The sequence below is a fragment of the Anolis sagrei genome, chromosome 6, assembly GCF_037176765.1.
Source record: "Anolis sagrei isolate rAnoSag1 chromosome 6, rAnoSag1.mat, whole genome shotgun sequence".
NCBI lineage: Eukaryota > Metazoa > Chordata > Lepidosauria > Squamata > Dactyloidae > Anolis > Anolis sagrei.
Genome location: NC_090026.1, coordinates 123781413 through 123802739, shown reverse-complemented (window position 1 = coordinate 123802739; position 21327 = coordinate 123781413). Strand labels below are relative to the sequence as shown.

General features: G+C 40.9%; 1 protein-coding gene across 1 annotated transcript in view; it reads left to right on the top strand.

The window, feature by feature from the left end:
• LOC132779690 (sodium channel protein type 5 subunit alpha-like) overlaps positions 1-21327 on the top strand; it is a 79707-nt gene that overhangs the window by 50103 nt on the left and 8277 nt on the right. Inside the window, exons 15-23 of the mRNA XM_067470382.1 lie at positions 587-940; positions 3266-3718; positions 6274-6408; positions 7362-7482; positions 9389-9543; positions 11490-11663; positions 16691-16813; positions 18268-18546; positions 20599-20652. Coding sequence (XP_067326483.1) covers positions 587-940; positions 3266-3718; positions 6274-6408; positions 7362-7482; positions 9389-9543; positions 11490-11663; positions 16691-16813; positions 18268-18546; positions 20599-20652 — 1848 coding nt within the window. The remainder of the gene's footprint in view (positions 1-586; positions 941-3265; positions 3719-6273; positions 6409-7361; positions 7483-9388; positions 9544-11489; positions 11664-16690; positions 16814-18267; positions 18547-20598; positions 20653-21327) is intronic.

The window sequence follows — 21327 nt, the reverse complement described above, 5'->3', positions numbered from 1 at the left end:
GTACAGTGGCCTTTTGCAGTTGACAGATTGTGATTTTGTCAATGCTTATTGTTTCCAAATGCTGGCTGAGATCTTTTGGCACGGCACCCAGTGTGCCAATTACCACTGGGTCCTAATAATGGCTGAGTTTTTCCTGTTCTTTTTTGTCAATTTGACTGTCACCTGGAATGGCAACATTAATAATCCACAATCGTGATGTCTGGTGTATTGTGTTCCAAAACTTTGTCAGTCTGGATTCGAAAGCCCCACAGTATTTTTGTGTGTTCATTTTCCACTACCTTTGCAGGTTTATGATCCCACCAATTCTTTACTACCAGCAGGTGGTACTTGTGACATAAGTTTCAATGAATCATTAGGGCCACATAGTTGTGCCTCTGTTTGTAGTCCGTCTGCAATTTTCTTGCAGCAGCTGAGGATATAATCAATGTTTTTATCAGCTACCTGATGAAACTATTGCTGTTGTTGTTGTTGTTACAGAATATCTTGTCATAAATAGATAAATTGGCAATTATTACTGGTCTGTCTTTTAAATGTACAACCTGACAACTTCTGTTTTCTGATGATATGCTGCTTTGTTCCCTAACAGCTGCGTGTCTTCAAATTGGCCAAGTCTTGGCCAACCTTAAACACTCTCATCAAAATCATTTTGAACTCCATCGGTGCCTTGAGCAACCTCACCCTTGTTTTGATCCTCATCGTCTTCATCTTTGCTGTTTTCGGAATGCAGCTCTTTGGCAACAGCTATAGGTTAGGTCGCTGCAATATCACTGCCACTTGCAGACCACGGTGGCATATGGAGGACTTTTACCACTCTTTCCTGGTTATTTTCCGGATTCTGTGTGGAGAATGGATCGAGACCATGTGGGGTTGTATGGTGGTGGCAGACACGCCCTTGTGCCTCTTAGTTTTCCTGTCAGTGATGGTGATCGGAAATTTGGTGGTGAGTTTTCAGATATTTGTAAGTGTTTTTTCCACCATCAAGATGTTTCTGTTTGGTTTATTGTTAATGTAATGGGGATGTGTTTCTGAAAATACATGAATTGTGATATATTATCAAAGGCTTTCATGGCCAGAATCACTGGGTTGTTTTGGGTTTTCCGGGCTGTTTGGCCATATTCTCGAAGCATTCTCTCCTGATGTTTTGCCTGCATCTGTGGCAGGCATCCTCAGAGGTTGTGAGGCCAGATGCCTCCCAAAGACACAGGCGAACCATCCGGAGAGAATGCTTTTGGAATATGGCCAAATGGCCCAGAAAATTCACAGCAACCCAATTGTGATATGATTTCTAGATAACTCAACAGGATCAACTTGGGTGAATCACATATTCTCAGCTCTAGAAAACCACATAAGCTTTGCATTATAATGTCCATAAGTAAGAAATAATTTGAAGGCACACTACAAGCACAGCAAAATTACTTTTGAATTAAGATTTGGACTGATTTGGGTGATGTTTTTAACTTGGCACTGTTTTAATGTATATTAATGACTATTTTTATCTACCTGGCTGTATTTTATTATGTGTTTTATATTGTGTTGGCATCAAATTGTTATCAAACCATTTAGGTCATTGGACAACATCACCAGCACACTGAACTCAAAACAGAACTAAACTAGCACTGAGTGCATTATTTTTTGGTACCCTGGCCAACTGATGATTTTGCTTTACTTGTAGCGTGTTGACTATTTTGAAGGGCAGTTCCCTGTAGAGTACATTAAATAATCTAATAGGAAAGTTACTAGTGCATGGACACAGTGTCTAGAGAAGACATGGGCAAACTTCGGCCCTCCAGGTGTTTTGGACAGCAACTCCCATAATTCCTAATAGCCTACCAGCTATTAGGAATTGTAGAAGTCCAAAACATCTTGAAGGCCGAAGTTTGCCCATGCCTGGTCTAGAGATACATCTATACCATTTTCATTGACGTCTTATTGTCAACTTCAAAGGCCATTGAATCATTGGAAGGAAAATCTGTGGATACAGAGGGCCAACCATATTTTTTAACATAGTGGCCAGTTCTCTTTAGTTTTTACCCAGTTTTGGTCCTCAGATGTTATTGAATGACAACTCCCATCACTTTGGATTATCCGCTATGTGGACTAGGGATAATGGGAATTGCAACCCAATGACCGCGGGAGGCAATGGGTTACACCCTTGTGCTGGTTGAACTGTTGACTTGAAGACCTGAAGGTCAGCAGTTTGAATCTGTGAGACAAGCTGAGCTCCCATCAGTCAGCCCCAGCTTCCAATGTGGGGACCTGAGAGAAGCCTCCCACAGGATGGTAACAGATCTGGGCATCCCCTGGGCAACGTCCTTGCAAACAGCCAGTTCTCTCACACCAGAAGCAACTTGCAGTTTCTCAAGTCATTCTTGACATGAAAAAATATATACCCCAATGGCACTTGTAGTTCTGGGAAAGGTTTAAAGACATTTTACCGTCAGACCTCAGATCTACAACCTCTGTGTTGTTGTTCATTCGTTCAGTCATCTCTGACTCTTCGTGACCTCATGGACCAGCCCACGCCAGACCTCCCTGTTGGCCGTCACCACCCCCAGCTCCTTCAAGGTCAGTCCAGTCACTTCAAGGATGCCATCCATCCATCTTGCCCTTGGTCGGCCTCTCTTCCTTTTGCCTTCCACTTTCCCCAGCATAATTGTCTTCTCTAGGCTTTTCTGTCTCCTCATGATGTGGCCAAAGGACTTCAACTTTGTCTCTAGTATCCTTCCCTCCAGTGAGCAGTCGGGCTTTATTTCCTGGAGGATGAACTGGTTGGATCTTCTCGCAGTCCAAGGCACTCTCAGAACTTTCCTCCAACACCACAACCTCTGCATCTATATCCAAAACCCATTACCCTGACTAAACAAAACAAACGGCAGCCTCCCAGATGTTACTGTATCACAATTCCCATCAGGTCTAGTCATGATGTCTAGTGATGAGGAACACAAGATTTGGAGTCTAGCTGGAGGACCATGTAAAATGATATGTGGGTTTGATTTTGCCCACGGGCCTTGAGCTTTGATACATGTGATATACACTTGTTGAATGAACACAATTTGACAGCACTGAAAATGTCATAGTGCAATGCGATATAATCATGGGAATTGTGGTTCGGTGAAGCGCCCATACTCATTGGCAAAGAGGGCTCAAGACCTTTTAAAACTGCATCTCTATTATTATTATTATTATTATTATTGTTATTATTATTACTATTATTTGTTGCTAGGGCTAGACATTTAGTAAACATTTGCTCTTCCCTTGCTTTGAGGTTCTCAATTTGTTCATTGCGCTACTACTGAACTCCTTCAGCGCTGACAATCTCACTCAACTCCCTGAAGACGACAGAGAGACAAACAACCTCAAGATCGCCTGTGCCCGAATCCACCGGGGGCTTCATGGAGCAAAACAATGGATGTTGGCTTTCTGTTTCAAAGCCTTTGGCTACAAGAAAAAAGCAGCTCAAAAGAAAATAAAATGTGACACTGAGAAAAACGGGCTGGAGCTTACAAAGGACGGACTGCATTCCAAAGAGAAATATAGTAATGGAGGGAATGAGAAGATTGGAGAAAGATACTCGGTGAATAATATCCTGGATGATTACATTAGCAATCCCAGTGTGTTTGTCTCCGTTCCCATTGCTCATGGAGAGTCAGACAGTGATGGTTCTGAAGATGCTGCTGATAAGCAAGATACAGTCATTGAGACAAATCATGCCAAGCAGGTACGAAAATATTCTGAGATCATAGTTCATGTCTAAGGAAAGACTAGCAAATGTACGCACCAAAGTAGGCAATGATAATATCCAAATCAGTTCTTGATACTCTGTCTCTGTTTTGTCACATTGTAATATGACAGAACCAGAGATGGAAAGTGACAGATACAGAAAGCTGGTTGAGGTTCCACCATAAGTATAGTTTATTCGATGCTTAGACCATAGGTCTTTCACATACAAGGCAAGGCAAATAAATAAATACATGAACACCAGATTATTAAATACAATATAAAATACACAATAAAATCCTATAAATCATTAAAATGCTACATATATCGATGGCAAGATGCACCTTTAAAATACTACATAATGTGTAGACTCATACCTGCGTGATTAAAAACCAAATAAAAGCAAATAGATACAGCATTATTAAAACTACATAAACAGCCACTATTAGTTGAAAGCATCCCCAGCACAGTCAACTGCAATATCAGAGATTAGTTTTGCCCGGATTTTCTGTGCTGCCAGGGCAAAAAGAGACACCTTGTGAGTAACCATGGGGTTAGTGTCAGCCAAGAGGTAGAAAATCTTTTTGGACACAGTGTTGGTCTGAAGGAGGTGGAGAATAAACCCAAGTATTTTGGTTCTTGGATCAGAATACAAAGGGCAGAAAAGCAAATAGTGGGGCAGATCCTCAATTTCCGGGGCCTCGCAAACACATAAACGAAGAGCCAGAGAGGTGCCCGTATATCTGCCATCAATCACTGCTGTGGGCATACTTTGAAAACGAAGGGCAGTGAAGGCTTGTCTAAGTTTTGGAAATGTGAGGCTAGTCAGGTAGATAGCCCTATCATTGTCAAGTTTGTACAATCTAAACCAGTGGGAGAATTTGGAGTTATTAATGGCCTGCCTATCATGGTGGGCACAATTATTAAAAAAACATTCCTGGAGTTTCTCCCTTGAGTTCAAGATAGAAGGCTTATCAGACAGAGTGGGGTGAAATCCCAGCAGCTTCTGGTATCTAGTGTTCCAGTCTTTGCATTTTGCTAGTTGTTCAAAACGTCCCTTGGGAAGAACCCTAACTGAGGAGTCTTTTACATTTACCATAAGTATATATTTCATTTCTTCTTCAAGAAAGTGAGCAGTTGTTTCTCTGGACCCTTCAATGTCATTGTATTGAATTTGTTTTCTCCCAGATGAGCCCTATTTCCCAGCACTGCCTTTCAAATCTTCCACATCTACCCATGGGATTTTGGTGATAAACTCGTACTCATAGTGCCACATCTAATGCAATGTTTCTCAACCTTCTTCATGCCGCAACCTCTTAATACAGGTCCTCATGTTGTGGTGATCCCCAATCATAAAATTATTTGTGATGCTACTTCATAACTGTAATTTTGCTACTGTTATGAATCATAATATAAATATCTGATATGCAGGATGTATTTGCATTCGCTGGGCCAAATTTGGCACAAATACCCAACACAACCAAATTGGAATACTGGTGAGGTCAGAGGGGGATTGATTTTGTCATTTGGGAGTTCTAGTTGTTGGGATCTATAGTTAACCTACAATCAAAGAGCATTCTGAACTCCACCAACAATGCAATTGAACCAAACTTGGACTACAGAACTCCCATGACCAACAGAAAATACTGGAAGGGTTTGATAGGCATTGACCTTGAGTTTTGGAGTTGTAGTTCACCTATATCCAGAGAGGACTGTGGGCTCAAACAATGATGGATCTGGACCAAACTTGACACGAATACTCAATATGCCCAAATGTGGTGGAATTTGTAGAAAATAGGCCTTAACATTTGGGAGTTGTAGTTGCTGGCCCAGTTCTATCATTGTGAACTCTATCAATGATAGAATTGGGCAAAACTCCCCACACTGAATCCTCATGCCTTGAAGGGATTTGCTAATGTGTTCCTCTCTCCAGTCTCACATGCTCTCCCTCTCCTGCACATGTGCACCACGCTGCCATGCGCTGAGCATATCCACTCTCCCCTGCCTGCTTGAAGTCTCAGAAATAGTCCTCCCCTTGGCTGAGGGGCTGGCCAATCATAGTGGATAAGGGCTTTTGATGGGAGGATTCGTCATCTGTTTCCAAAAAAGAAGAGAAGGACAGGTGAAGAGATCTTCAGCCTTCTCTGCCAAATGGGTTCCTAAGACCATCAGAAATATAGGTTTTCTGATGGTCTTTGGCAACCCCTCTGAAACCACCTCATGACCTTTCAGGGGTCCTGACCCCCAGGTTGAGAAATGCTGCTCTATCTTGTTAATATCTGAATATTTCAATCTGTGGACAAATAACAGCTTGGTGGAGGGGATCATGAAAAAAAATGCCCCATAGAGAAAGGGTTAAATTCCTCTTCAGCTTCTGCTGTTGTGCTAACTAGAGTCTATACACTGCAGCTTTTACTAACTGCTTTAACTCATAACAATGCACATATACTTTCCTTCCTCCTTTTAGCTTAAAGAGTTTTAAAATCTCAGTGATTAAAAAATCATGTCATTCAAAGGAAATGTTCTGGAGTGCAAACTGTTTTGACTTACCTTTAGCAGGAAAACCAGTTGCGACTGAGAGGAGAGCGAATGAAGAACTCGGATGCCTGGAGCCGAACCTCTGAAATCAGTTCTCCTGGAGAGTTAAGTATACAGTGGAAAGCTGGATCATCATCATCGAAATTAAAAGAGGTACAGTCAATGTCATGCTCTGGTATAAGAAAAGAACATTGCCGTTAACAATTCAGATTAAATATATTCTGGGTTGTTGTAGATTTTTTCGGGCTATATGGCCATGTTCTAGAGGCATTCTCCCCTGACGTTTCGCCTACATAGAATCATAGAATCAAAGAGTTGGAAGAGACCTCATGGGCCATCCAGTCCAACCCCCTGCCAAGAAGCAGGAATATTGCATTCAAATCACCCCTGACAGATGGCCATCCAGCCTCTGTTTAAAAGCTTCCAAAAAAGGAGCCTCCACCACACTCCGGGGCAGAGAGTTCCACTGCTGAACGGCTCTCACAGTCAGGAAGTTCTTTCTCATGTTCAGGTGGAATCTCCTCTCTTGTAGTTTGAAGCCATTGTTCCTTGTCCTAATCTCCATGGAAGCAGTAAACAAGCTTGCTCCCTCCTCCCTGTGGCTTCCTTTCACATATTTATACATGGCTATCATATCTCCTCTCAGCCTTCTCTTCTTCAGGCTAAACATGCCCAGCTCCTTAAGCCGCTCCTCATAGGGCTTGTTCTCCAGACTCTTGATTATTTTAGTCGCCCTCCTCTGGACACATTCCAGCTTGTCAATATCTCTCTTGAGTTGTGGTGCCCAGAATTGGACACAATATTCCAGGTGTGGTCTAACCAGAGCATGGCCATATAGCCCGAAAAAACCTACAACAACCCAGTGATTCCAGCCATGAAAGCCTTTGACAATACATTAAATATATTCTGTTCACAAACTCCAGATTCCATTCACAAAATTCCGGGTCTCATCAGATGAGAAAATCGTATGATTTTCCCAGTTCTTTTTGTTTTGATTTTATCTGTTTATCTACCAGAGGTTGACTATGGAGTCATGCTAGATATTTATAGAGAGGTGTTCTCTCACATTTAAAAATTAGCGTGTTTAAAATAGTTTATTTTAATAGGCTGACGTTACCAGCTGTTCCGAAGGCAGCACTATAGACATACCGGATCCTGATGAATTCTTGAAGAACATCCCTGAACTAGCTGAAGATTCAAAGGAGCCTGATAATTGTTTCCCAGAGAGTAAGGCACTATATTTTATTTATTGTTGGACAGGTTACATTATTTTGGTATCGTGAGTGCCACTAAAAAGGGCTGCCTGACATATCCTTAGAAGTACCATTCTGCTTTCTAATTGTGAAGTGTGTACTACCTAACATAAGATATTGTGCACATTTACACTGTAGAAATAATAATAATAATAATAATAATAATAATTAATAATAATAAACAACAGGAAAAACTCAGCCATTATCAAGACCTCAAAATTGGAAAGCAAGGGCTCTAGCATAAACCATTACAGGTGGTCCCAGTGGTAATCAGCACACTGGGCGCCGTACCAAAATATCTCAGCCAGCATTTGGAAAAAAATAAACATTGACAAAATCATGATCTGTTAAATGCAAAAGGCCACCTTACTTGGATCTGCACACATCATTCGAAAATATATAACACAGTCCTAAACGTTTGGAAAGTGTTCGACTTGGGATTTTGTGATATGAAATCCAGCATATAGATCTCGTTTGCTGTGTCAGATTGCATGGGGCGGGGTGTTATCAGTATGCTGATGAGACCCAAAAACAATAATCATAATAATTGTATTTCTTACCTGCCTCTCCTCGTGACTTGAGGTGGGTTACAGAATAATTAAAACACATAAACATTGCAAAAACACTACTGATACACATATTAAAACGTATTCCTATAAAAGCTACATATGAAAATGTATTTCTAGAAAATACATATCAAAATACACAACACAGAGATTAAACAAAGGATACACATTTAAAATTCATGCTTAAAGACTGTCTGGGTAGGCCTGCTAAAAGAGATAGGTCTTTACATGGCATTTAAATCCCGACAGCTCATTGACAAGTCAAAGTTCTTCCAGTTCATTCCACAGTGTTGGGGCGGCTAATGAAAAGGTCCTCTGGGTGGTGGTTGCCAATTGGATTCTGGCTAGTTGGAGCAGATACTCCCCAGAAGACCAAAATGTTCGGGGCGGATTGTACATGAGGTGATCCTTTAGGTAACCTGGACTCAAAGGTCAAAACAAACATTTTGTACTTTGCCCAGAAACTAATTGGCAGCCAGTAGAGTGACTTTAGGATAGGTGTGATATGCTCACTCCTAGATGTTCCTGTAACCAATCTGGCTGCTATATTTTGAACCAGCTGGAGTCTTCGAACTTGGTAAGAGGGTAGCCCAATGTAAAGAGCATTGTAGAAGTCCAACCTTGAAGTTACTAGTGAGTGCACTATCATATTCAGGTCCTTCAAATCTAGGAAGGGGCGCAGCTGGTGTATCATCCAAAGTTGGTAGTAGGTACTCCTGACTGTTGCATCTATCTGAGTTGACATTTGGAGAGATGGATCCAGGAGCCCTTTCCCCAAGCTGTGAACACAGTCTTTCAGGGGGAGTGGGACCCCATCCAGAACTGGTTGACATACCTCCATTCCCAGATTAGGATCCTTGATGGCAAGCACCTCTGTTTTGTCTGGATCCAGTTTCAATTTTTTTCCTCATCCAGTCCATTACCGGCTTCAGGTATTTATTCAGAGGAGACATGCTATCCTTAGCTGAAGCTGTTTTGGAAGGCATGGAGAAATATATTTGGATGTCATCAGCATACTCACAACACCCCACCCCATGCAACCTGACACCATTTTAACTTTCATGGTTTAATGCCACAGAATCATGGGAATTGCAATTTTACAAGTTCTTTAGCCTTCTCTGCAAAATAGTGCAGGTGCAAACTACACCTCCCATGATTCCATAGCACTGAGTCATAGCAGTTAAAATGGTATCAAACTGCATTAATTCACAGTGGAGATGCACCTGTAGTCTGAAGCTTCAAGTTTTCCATCTGTTCATGTCATAAATTTGTACAGAGTTTGCATCAGCACTATTTCTTTTCTGCCTCTTTTAGGATTGACTCGTCATTATCCTTGGTGTTCAGTCAATACCACAAAGTTTCCAGGCAGAATGTGTTGGAATCTAAGAAAGACGTGTTACCAAATTGTAGAGCACAACTGGTTTGAGAGCTTCATTGTATTCATGATTCTGCTCAGTAGTGGAGCGCTGGTATGTTATGATTCACAAGCATTAAAATGTAGTGCTTAAACACACAAAACAGAACAGAAAAGCAGCAACAAAATATATATTTCTAAATTGTTGTGTTCCAATAATGAAAAATGTGATCAAATTTCACTAGATAGGACATTGTGAGCTGGGGGTGTGACCTGCAGTAATTGGGGTGGAGATTTGTTGAATTCACATTTTAATGTAAAGTGATGTAATCTGCATATTTTATAACCACAATATAAAAGATCAGCATTCACACTTATCCAAATCAGAGAGTAAGAGATTTCACAGGGAAGAAACCCTAAGGGCCATCAGTTCAACACCATTTTGCTATGCAAGAAGATACAATCAAAGCACCTCTAACAGATGCCTATCCAGTTTCTGCTGAAAAACCTCCAAAGAAGGAGCCTCCACCAGACTCTGAGGCAGCAACATATTCCAGTTTCAAACAGCTTTTATCATCAGGATGTTGTTCTTCCTAATGTTTCCTTTCCTGTAGTTTGAACCCATTGCTCCATATGTTAGGGCTTGTCAACACCTACTTTATACTTAGTTGTCCAGAAGTTGCTCGTGAATGTTTAAATGACATCCAGTGACTGACTTTGGGTTTGTAATGCCAGATAAAAAGAGTTCCGTATTAGGCGTAGTTGGGGAAGTTTGGGGAAATCTTGAAACAGCCCTACACTGTTTCATGTTGTCAGTTAGACAGACTCCAATTCAAACCAGTCTACTGTCTAAACAACAACCACCCCCCTTCTCCACTATAAGGGGATGGTTTGATGGCATGTTGTTTCTATCACCACTTAGAGCTCTGGAGAGCTCCTGGTCATCTCTGGTCATCTTTGCTGATCTCCCTTCATCGCCTTGGTCATGCAAGATGCCCAGTATGGTCAGAAGCTCTCTGTGTTAGAATGCACCCAGCAGTTAGAGATCTTGATTTAAGGAGTAAGCACAACTTGGACAAAGGAACTAAGCTTTATTGCAGGAACTCCATTTGAAGGTAGATGAGTTACTGGAATGCTGATCTAACTTAGTTGCATCTTTGATGGTTGAGAGAGGACTCATGGGGAGCACCTTGACCAGAAACAAGAAGTCTGATAAAGGTGACCATCCAGTGGGGTTGGACTGGGTTTGACTGGGTTTGACTGGTGGGGGTCCAGACTGAACAGTCTGGACCCCCACTAGTGGCACAGCTCTGGTTTGGAGCATCTGAATAGCTCTGCAAAATCTGGGATTGGTTTGAAACAGAAATGCTCCAGACCAGACCTTGATTTTGGTGGTGCATCCAGCAGTTAGAGATCTTGATTTAAGGAGCAAGCACAACTTGGACAAAGGAACTAAGCTTTATTTCAGGAATTCCATTCGAAGGTAGATGAGTTACTGGGATGCTGATCTAACTTAGTTACATATTTGATGGTTGAGAGAGGACTCATGGGAGGAATGAGAGGTGGGGAAATATCCCTTAGAGTATCAGTTTCCATCACAGAAGGGTCAGGATAGGTAGACAGAGAAGGAGGATGCTTTGGGTCATTCAAAGTGTCTAATCCTATTGCCACATTCTTCACGCTTCAGTGCTAAGCATTTCCAAGGCTTTGGAGTGCCTTGACCAGAAACAAGAGGTCTGATAAAGGTGACCATCCAGTGAGGCTGGACTGGGTTTGGATTGATTGATCAGCCTGGACTCCCACCAGTGCCATAGCTCTGGTTTGGAGCATCTGAAGAGCTTTGCAGAATCTGGGATTGGTTTGAAACAGAAATGCTCCAGACCAGACCATGATTTTGGTGGACCAATAGAGATTATCTGCTAGCGGTTCAATGTCATTCCCCAACTAAGGCACTCTGGAATAAAATAACCATGGGACAAAATACACAAATGACTTAATAACGACATAATAACTTTCTGGTTGTTCTGGCTGATAATGACCCTGCGTATCTTTTTTTGAAAGGCATTTGAAGATATTTACTTGACTGAGAAACCAAAAGTTAGAATGATGCTGGAATACGCTGACAAAATCTTCACCTATATCTTTATATTGGAGATGCTGCTGAAATGGGTGGCGTATGGATTCCACAAATATTTCACAAATGCCTGGTGCTGGCTGGATTTCCTAATAGTAGATGTAAGTATGACCTTTGATGACGTTGATGGAATTGGTTTTATAGTCTTCTAAGGCAGCATGACTGAACTGTCAGACAGCCTTGTTTCCTATGCAAAAGTATGGGTCTGCCTAGAAAACATGGGCAGAAACTATGTGTCAATGATTCAATATGGGATAACGAAACTACACAATCCCAATTATCTAAACGTTATAAGATAAAAATCCCAAAGGCTGTTAGAAACAGCAACCTTCATCAAGCCTTCACTGTTTGTTATGTCTCGTAATTCAAATTGCTTACTGTATTGTATATATGTGTATTGGTTTGCAGTTTTCCTTAACTTTTTGTTGTGAGAGGGGCTGCAGACTATGTCATCAGAACTGGGATTGTTCAGGACTCAGACTCCATTTTAGAATCAGTATACCTTTAGATTTAAGTAGGAACCGTATGCTTAGAGGCCTCAGTAGAAACAGATGTATATTTTTAGCAGGCAGTAGGAACAAAATACTGTCCAGAAGCCATCAGAGCAGGGGTCCTCAAACTTTTTAAACAGAGGGCCAGGTCATAGTCTCTCAAACTGTTGAGGGCTGGATTATATATATATATATATATATATATATATATATATATTTAATGAATGAATTCCTACGCACACTGCACATATCTTATTTGTAGTGGGAAAAAACACACTTAAAAACAATACAGTAATTAAAATGAAGAAAGGTTTTAACAAATATAAATTAGTATTTCAATGGGAAGTGTGGGTCTGCTTTTGACTGATGAGATAGGATTTTTGTTGATGTTGTGTGCTTTCAAGTCATTTCAGACTTAGGTTGACCCTGAGTGAGGGCCAGGTAAATGACCTTGGAGGGCTGTTTCCAGCCCTCGGGCCTCAGTTTGGGGACACCTGCATTAGACCTTCTAAGAAAGATGTCCTGTATTGCCTACACAGAGAAACTACTTCTGTGTAGGTAATTGAATTAATATGCAAAGTACCTGAATGCTGAATACATGAAGTTTGTGAGTCTCTTGAGAGCAAATATATTTTAAGGGAGAATAGATGTTTTTTGGCAACTAAAAGAACACTTCTGAAACTCTGCTGTATGCATATATATTAGGGCTGGGCGGTTTCGTTTCGTTAATTCGTAATTCGTTAAAAATTCGTTATTTTTTATAATGAAGTGATTCTGGAGCAACTTAAAAATGAAACGAATTTTAAAATTCGTTTCGTAAATGCTTCAGATTTGTTATGTATTCGTTTCGTTATCGGTTTGAGGTCGTTTCATTATTATTTCCGCATGTCTGGGGCAAGTTTTATAGTTGTTTTTTGTTTAATTAGTGAAAAAAAATTATAATATCACACCAACAGTCAACAACAGAGGGAGAGGGAAGCTTCAGAAGTTCCCCCTGTCCCATTTGGAGGTTTTTTAGCGTATTGCGCGGTCGCGTCCACCATTAACGAATCGATTCGTTATTGTTTCGTTATTGTTTCGTTATTGTTTCATAATTTTTTTTACATTTACGAAATTTCGTAAATATCGAACTTTTTAAAAGAAAAATTTCGGAATTCTTTTAAATATCAAAACGCAAAAACCCCCAAAAAACGAATCGATTTTAGAAACAAATTTTTCCGTTGTTACCCAGGCCTAATATATATATATGTTTTGTGCATTGACATATCTTTGTCCCTAACAGTTCAAAGACATATCTAGGTACATCAGTTTAACAGCTGAAAACCTGATTGCTTTCAAGGGTGCCATTTTCTCAAAATGTTATGGCATCATTTTTCCAAAGGATTATGACTTCTAACAAGGTCATGCCTTTCCAAAGATTAAAAAATCTCCAAAAAGTTATGGAAATTTCCATTTTCCAAAAAAGGCAGTAGACAAGAGAGCTATTGCAAAATACTTCCAAACTAAGTTGACTGCAATAAACTTAAATGGATCAATATTCTTGACTATGAAAAGCAGAGTTTAAAAAGTGACTTATCAGAAAAACGAATACAATGCCCTGCTGAGCCCGTCCATAACTAAACAAAGGTAGGATAATGTTCTAGATTCTGGAGCTTTATTCTGCAACTTCTCAATTATGAATGGCTTCAAAACATTATTATATCGATTTTTCCTAAGCCTCAAAACTTTAAGATAGCAGCTGGATCACTGTTGCAGCATAGTCTTCCAGCAAAGTACTTCGTGTCTCGTGACTTTGTAATATTCTTGGTCTGGAATAAGATGTTTTTTCCAGGTTGTAATGCTTACTAAAGAAACTTTTCTCCAGAAGGTACATTTCTGACTTGAAATGTATAACGTGATTCTGTACATGCGTAATCAGCATTTAGCCGACCAGGTGTCCAGAGCTAGTTTCTCTGCAGACGCACGTAGAAAACATTTGAAATGCTAAACCTCTTACTCATGCTGGAACTCTTGTGAATTGCCATGAATTATATTCACAATCCTGCTGATGAGGTGTACTTTTATTTGGAAAGCAGCATCTCTATTTGGGTCAGTTGTCTTCATTACTTCTTGCTCAGGTTTTATGTGTTTCCCATTTCGCATCCATATGTAAAACTACAGAAAAGTTTTCCTTGAGCTTTGTTATGTGCAACTTATAAGTAACTTTTCTCATGGACTATATTTCTTAAAGGGCAATACATTCTGATCCAGATGAGTGGCCCCATCATTGAAAAATTAATGCCACAAACCTTGTGCAAAAATATTTTGAACTGCTGACCCCCCCCCTCCAAATGTGCAAACTATTTGCTTGGGCAGTGGTGACATATTTGGAGCAGCTTTGGGTTTTAGTCCAGGAAATATCCAAGGAGCTGAACCCTATCCAAAATAGTTTAAGCTCCTTGGATGGCTCTTGTGAAATTCAGATTAACTGCCTTACTAACATCAGACCAGCTGATGGTATATTGTGTGAAAGGAAGGGGATGTTGGAGATCAGCCTGAAGCTCCTGAGACTGATGGGTTCACTGATGATTCAGAGAGGATTGTGGGAATGTCTGTGGGATTTCCTGAAGATTCAAGTTAGGAGAATGATGTTTATCTCTGTGAGAAATATGACTTGGAAAGTTCAGGGCAAGGTCAGTCAGAGGAGCCAGAAACGGCAACATTAGATAAGGAGTTGGGTGATGAGATAAGTGATACAGAAGGCTCTCAAGAGGAAACAGTTGGCGCTATGGAGATCAACAAAGGTCTTCGTTTACAGATCAGAGCAGATAATAGGCATTGTGGGTCAGAGCAAGTGTGTGGGAAAGTTGGGGAGAGAATTCATGGGAAAAGACACGACTTCATGGCACACTTGAATTTTTGCATTTTCCCTCAGCTCTACTTAGGAATTCATTGCACTACTTTAGCCTAGACCCATCTCGATTCTGTTTTTTTTCCAGCCATGATATTGTTTTAGTGTTATTGTTGTGACTGTGTTATGTGTTATGTATTATTTGATTGATTTTAATGCTGCCATTTTTATCTGTGATTCTTGGGCTTGTCCCCATGTAAGTTGCCCCTAGTCCCCTTGGGGAGATGGTGGTCCCCTGCCACGCATTGCTGTGGTTCACATGGGGGCTCTGTGTGGGAGGTTTGGCCCAATTCTATCGTTGGTGGGGTTCAGAATGCTCTTTGAATGTAGGTGAACTATAAATCCCAGGAACTACAGCTCCCAAATGTGAAGATTCTATTTTCACCAAATTCTACCAGTGTTCACATTTGGGCATATTGAGTATTTGTGCAGAGTTTGGTCCAGATCCATAATTGTTTGAGTCCACAGCAATCTCTGGATGTAGGTGTACTACAACTCCAAAACCAAAGGACACTGCCCACCAAACCCTTCCAGTGTTTTCTGTTGGTAATGGGAGAACTGTGTGCCAAGTTTGCTTGAATTCCATCATTGGTGGGGTTCAGAATGCTCTTTGATTGTAGGTGAACTATAAATTCCAGCAAGTACAACTCCCAAATGATAAAATAAAAAAAATTGAGTGAAGGACATACATTGGGTTGTTAGGTGTCTTGCTTCCAAATTTGGTGTCAATTCGTCCAGTGGTTTTTGAGTTCTGTTAATCCCACAAATGAACATTACATTTTTATTGATGATGATGATGATGATGATGATGATGGGTATCTATTAATTAGCAAATTGTTTACCAATAATAATAATGATGATGATGATGATAATAATAACTTTATTTATACCCCGCCACCATCTCCCCAAGGGACTTGGAGTGGCTTACATGAGGCCAAGCTCACCTAAGATTTAGTTCAGGCAACATAGCGTTCAAGTGAGAAGCTAGGCCTGTGTTCTCTGGTCCTTGTTTCAAGTGAAATCTTGGTTTTGGATTTAAATATTCTGGGATTTTCTATGTTCCTGTTTTTGGGGTTCCTGTTCAAGTTTTACTAGGTATACCTTTTGCTTGTGCCAGGCATGTAGCCGGGGGGGGGGGGGGGGCTTGAGGGGCTTCAGCCCCCCCCCCCCCGAAATTCTCATGGTGGTTCGCGAAAAGGCCTTACTGGTGCATTATTTAAACTGTTATGTTTATTCATATCATGATCTGATCACCATACTCAATATATCCCATATGCATGGGGGTATTGGGGTAATGATACAAAAGGTTTGCTAGGCTAGACCCTCTTTCACTCAGACTCAGCCCCCCCCCCGAAACTCAGCCCCCCCGAAACCCCCCCCTGAAAAAAATTAGCCCCCCCCCGAATCGAAATCCTGGCTACGGGCCTGGCTTGTGCACTTAAGCTGTTCTTGTGACACTGGGCTATTCTTGGCCTGTATTACCTTTGAATCTGTAGGAGATATTTATATTCCTGTTGGATTATCACCTATTGCTAAGCCTTTTTGGATTATACAACTACTTTCCTTATTCCTGATTTCTTTCCTATATTTTTAACATGTTTCCACAATAAACTATTTGCTTATATTCTGAACTCTTGTGTAGTTCTGTGGTCATAGATGTTCTCAGACCTGGAGTGCAACAGGGAAGTGATGTGTAATAATTTAATTATGTGAACTTTTATATTAATTTTTCATGTTTTTTCTCCAGGTCTCTTTAGTAACACTCATAGCAAATCTGGCTGGGAAGTCTGAGATAGGTCCCATGAAATCTCTCCGGACCCTGAGGGCTTTAAGACCATTAAGAGCCTTGTCACGATTTGAAGGGATGAGGGTAAGATAAAAGCAAGCCGGCACTGAGCATTAGCCATATAATAGGACATTGATTTATAAGATGGTCCTTTTGAAAGTTTCTAGGATGAGGATGGCGGGGTGTCATAAATAATGTTTGGGGACAGGGGCAGTGATTCCAGAAGGTAAACCAGAATCTGTCTGTCTGTTTGTCCATCTGTCCATCCATCCATGAGTCCGAGAAGACTGGGCAAGTGTTTGTAAGGCTTTTTACTATTTACTTAATACATTTGTTTAATTTATATTATACCTTTTTCCCAGTATGAGAGTCACAGAGATCGCAAGTAAAGGGCATGGCATCATCAGTGGTATGGGACCTCTCTGGAGTGGGATGTGAAGATTCAAGATGCATAAACTAATGCAGATCCATTGAAATCAGATCTTGACTAAGGGTGCATTAATACAGTTTGACACCACTTTAACTGCCATGGTTCAATGCTATGGAATCCCAGGAGTTGTAGCTTTACAAGACTTTTAGTTTTCCCTGCCAAAGAGTACTGGTGTCTTGCCATGGTGGCACAACGGGTTAAACCGCTGAGCTGCTGAACTCGCTGACCAGAATAATAATAATAATAATAATAATAATAATAATAATAATAATAATAAACAACACTTTATTTGTACCCCGCCACCATCTCCCCAAGGGACTCGGTGCGGCTTACATGAGGCTGAGCCCAAACACAACAATACAAGCAGTAATAACAACCATACAAGCAATTAAAAAACATAGACAATAAAATACACAACATTATCAATAAGACAACACACAATTAAAAACAGTGGGAAGGCCAAATATAGAGTTAAAATTGGAAATAATGCTGGGACATGGACGAAAGGTGATACCAGTGTTTGTGGAAGGGCATATGAGCAGACCTAAAGAAATGTAAAGTGCTTTGGAAGACAAATATAAAGTGCTTTGGAGGACAAAGTGCTATGGGATCATTATTCCGGGAAGGCACCCTGGAACAGCCACGTCTTCAAGCTCCTCCTGAAGACTGCCAGGGTTGGGGTCTGTCTGATATTTTTAGGGAGTGAGTTCCAGAGTCAAGGGCCACCACTGAAAAGGCCCTCTCTCTCGTCCCCATCAATCGCGCCTGCGATGCTGGTGGGATCGAGAGCAGGGCCTCTCCGGATGATCGAAGGGATCGTGTGGGTTCGTATACAGAGATGCGGTCAGGTTGGCAGTTAGAATCCAAAGGACGGGGTGAGCTCCTGCTGTTAGCCCCAGATAACCGGCTGCTAGGAATTGTGGGAATTGAAGTCCAAAACACTTGAAGGACTGAAGTTTGCCTGTGCCTGATATACAGATGTCATCCATTGGACTGCACATGATGCAACAATTATAATCACTCATTGTTGATGTTGTCTTCCTTTCTTTTCCCTGTTATTTTCCATTCCTTTTGCATCCCAACCCCTATATTTCCCACTCTTTCCAAGGTGGTGGTCAATGCCTTGCTCGGAGCCATTCCTTCCATTATGAACGTCCTTCTCGTCTGCCTCATTTTCTGGCTCATCTTCAGCATTGTGGGTGTCAGCCTCTTTGCCGGAAAGTTTGGGAAATGCGTCAACATGACCGAAGCCAATTCCACCATAAACGACGCACTGATTAAAACGATGACCGATTGCAACAAGAAAAACAATACTCGGTTGTACTGGACAACAGTTAAAGTGAATTTTGACAATGTTGGCTCTGGTTATCTGTCTCTTTTACAAGTGGTAAGTTTGAGAAAGATAAGGCACTTCTATTTTTCCTTTCTGTGACCTTTTTCATTTCCATTGCTACTGTCACTGTTGCATTATCTAAAAAACCTGTACTGTTTGCAGATAGCTAAAAATAGCTATCCTAGGGTTTATCTACAGTGTAGAATTAGTACAGTTTGACACCACTTTAACTACCATGGCACAGTGTGATGGATTCATCGGAGTTGTAGCCAACCTCTTACTAATAATCTTATGTCAAACCTTTTACTCATAAATCATTCCCCTTTATTGTCTAAGAGTCACATATTCCCCATGTCATTTATCCAAATTCTCACTTGATCTAAATCAGTTTAAATTTGCTATAGTTTTGGCATATATAGCTGATGAATGATTTCCATATAAAAGGTAAAGGTTTCCCCTTGACATTAAGTCTAGCCGAGTACGGCTTCGGGGGGTGGTGCTCATCTCAGTTTCTAAGCTGAAGAGCTGGCATTGTCTGTAGACACCTCCTAGGTCATGTGGCCAGCATGATTGCATGGAGTGCAGTTACCGTCTTGCTGAAGTGGTATCTATTTTTTAATTTTTTTAAATTGGTTTTGCTTTACAAGGTTGCATTAAAATCACAGGGAAGACTAAATGGGAAAGGTGGAGGGCGGGGAGGGAGGGGGAGTGAGGGGAGGGGGGGGGAAGGAGAGTGGGGGGTGTAACTTCCAGGTTCCCTCAGGGTGATTTGTCTATCATACAATTCTACATTTGTGTACGATTTTTTAAAAAAAATCTATACATAGTATATACTTGTTACTAAATGTCTCTATTCGAACAAATAATCCTACACACATTTTTGAACCCTTGCTTGAGTCAGATATCAATTTCTTCTTTCATACATTTCCTGAATTCCTTTTATAAGTCCATTATATATATATTCTTATTTTCCCCTCTTATAAATTCCAACACTGCTTTCCAGTCTGTTGTCTGGGGTTTTGTGTGATTTTGCGAGATTTTTTGTGTTAGTATGTCCATATTAATTATATCCATTATTTTTGCTGTCAATTGTTCAATTGTTGGTACTTCTTTTGATTTCCACCTTTTTGCTAGGGTCATTCTTGCGGCAGCAATTAAATAGAAAAAGATCTTGTCCTCGTTCTTTTCTAGCTTATTGTCCAATAATCCTAATAGTAGTGCCTCTGGTTTTAACTCAAATTTTATTTTAAGGATTTTTTCTATAGTTTTGTGTATTAGATCCCAGTAACCTTTAATTTTTTGCAGCTCCACCACATGTGCATAAATTTGCCTTTCTCTTTTTCGCACTTCCAGCATTGATTTTTAGTTTTATTTTTTGAGATCTTTGCCAGTGTCTCTGGTGTTAAGTACCACCTGTAAAAGACTTTGTACCAACTCTCCTTGAGGTCCGTGGCGTATGTGTATTTGAAGTGGTATCTATTGATCTACTCACATTTGCATGTTTTTGAACTGCATTCTTTCTCACTTTCCCACTAGAAAACAGTTTGTTATCTTTCTTTTGCTGTAAATGGGCAGAACGCCTGAGCTTCTGAAAGTTCTGCATCTGTTTGCTAAAACTTTGCTTTCTGTCCAAGGTTTCACTCTCCTCTCCCTCTGCACCTGGCAAAGCAATCTCAGCATCATTTTCAGGCTGTTGCTCTGAGAAAAGCAGTGAAAGGTCTTTCCCAGGAATGTGGCCTTGCTCAGTCCTCCCTTCTGAACATAACTCCAGCCCGGGCAAACCCACATTTCAAAGCCCATCATCAGGAACATCATCCCCATTCCCATTATGAATATCAACATGAACATCATTCTCAACATGAACATCATCATGAATATCATTCCCATCATGAGCATCAGACACAATCACAGGCTAAACAGGCTGTCATACAACACCCTTTTGGAACTAATGTTGGAGAGTAGTCCCTGGTCAAAAAAAAAAAAAAAAAAGGTTGGGAACCACTGATATAAAGAATTCAACTAACTCTTTGGCCATTTCCCTGCCTTCATTCTGTTTGTCTATTGGCATACCTTTAACAATCTTACCTTACTGTCCTTTTTCTCTAGGCAACTTTCAAAGGTTGGATGGACATCATGTATGCTGCAGTAGATTCTGGAGAGGTAAATTACAGCTTCATTCTTCTCTTACAGTTGATTATAATAAGCATGTTGGTTAATATAATCATACAATAGTACAGGCAGGCAGTCCCCTAGTTATGAACAAGATAGGTTCTGTAAGTTTGTTCTTAAGTTACATTTGTGTGTGTGTATATATATATACTTATTTACTTACTTAGACGATCCCTCGTTGGCCGAGTAGGATAGTCTTCCAGGATCAGTGTTTTGGTGGGCCCGTAGGTGACTGTGGAGCCCTATTCTTGATCTGCATCTTCTGCCGCAGTGAAGGCATTGGTTTCCAGGTGGAAGCCGGTCTCGGTCAGGGTTGGCTTGACTCGCCTTCCTCTTGGCACATTTCTCTCTTTTGCCCTCCATTCGTGCCTCTTCAAATTCTGAAGCACTGCTGGTCACAGCTGACCTCCAGCTGGAGAGCTCAAGGGCCAGGGCTTCCCAGTTCTCAGTGTCTATGCCAGATTTTAAGGTTGGCTTTGAGCCCATCTTTAAATCTCTTTTCCTGTCCACCAACATTCTATTTTCCATTCTTGAGTTCGGAGTAGAGCAACTGCTTTTGGGAGACGGTGGTCAGGCATCCGGACAATGTGGCCAGTCCAGCGGAGTTGATGGTGGAGGACCATGGCTTCAGTGCTGGTGGTCTTTATTTCTTCCAGCGTGCTGACG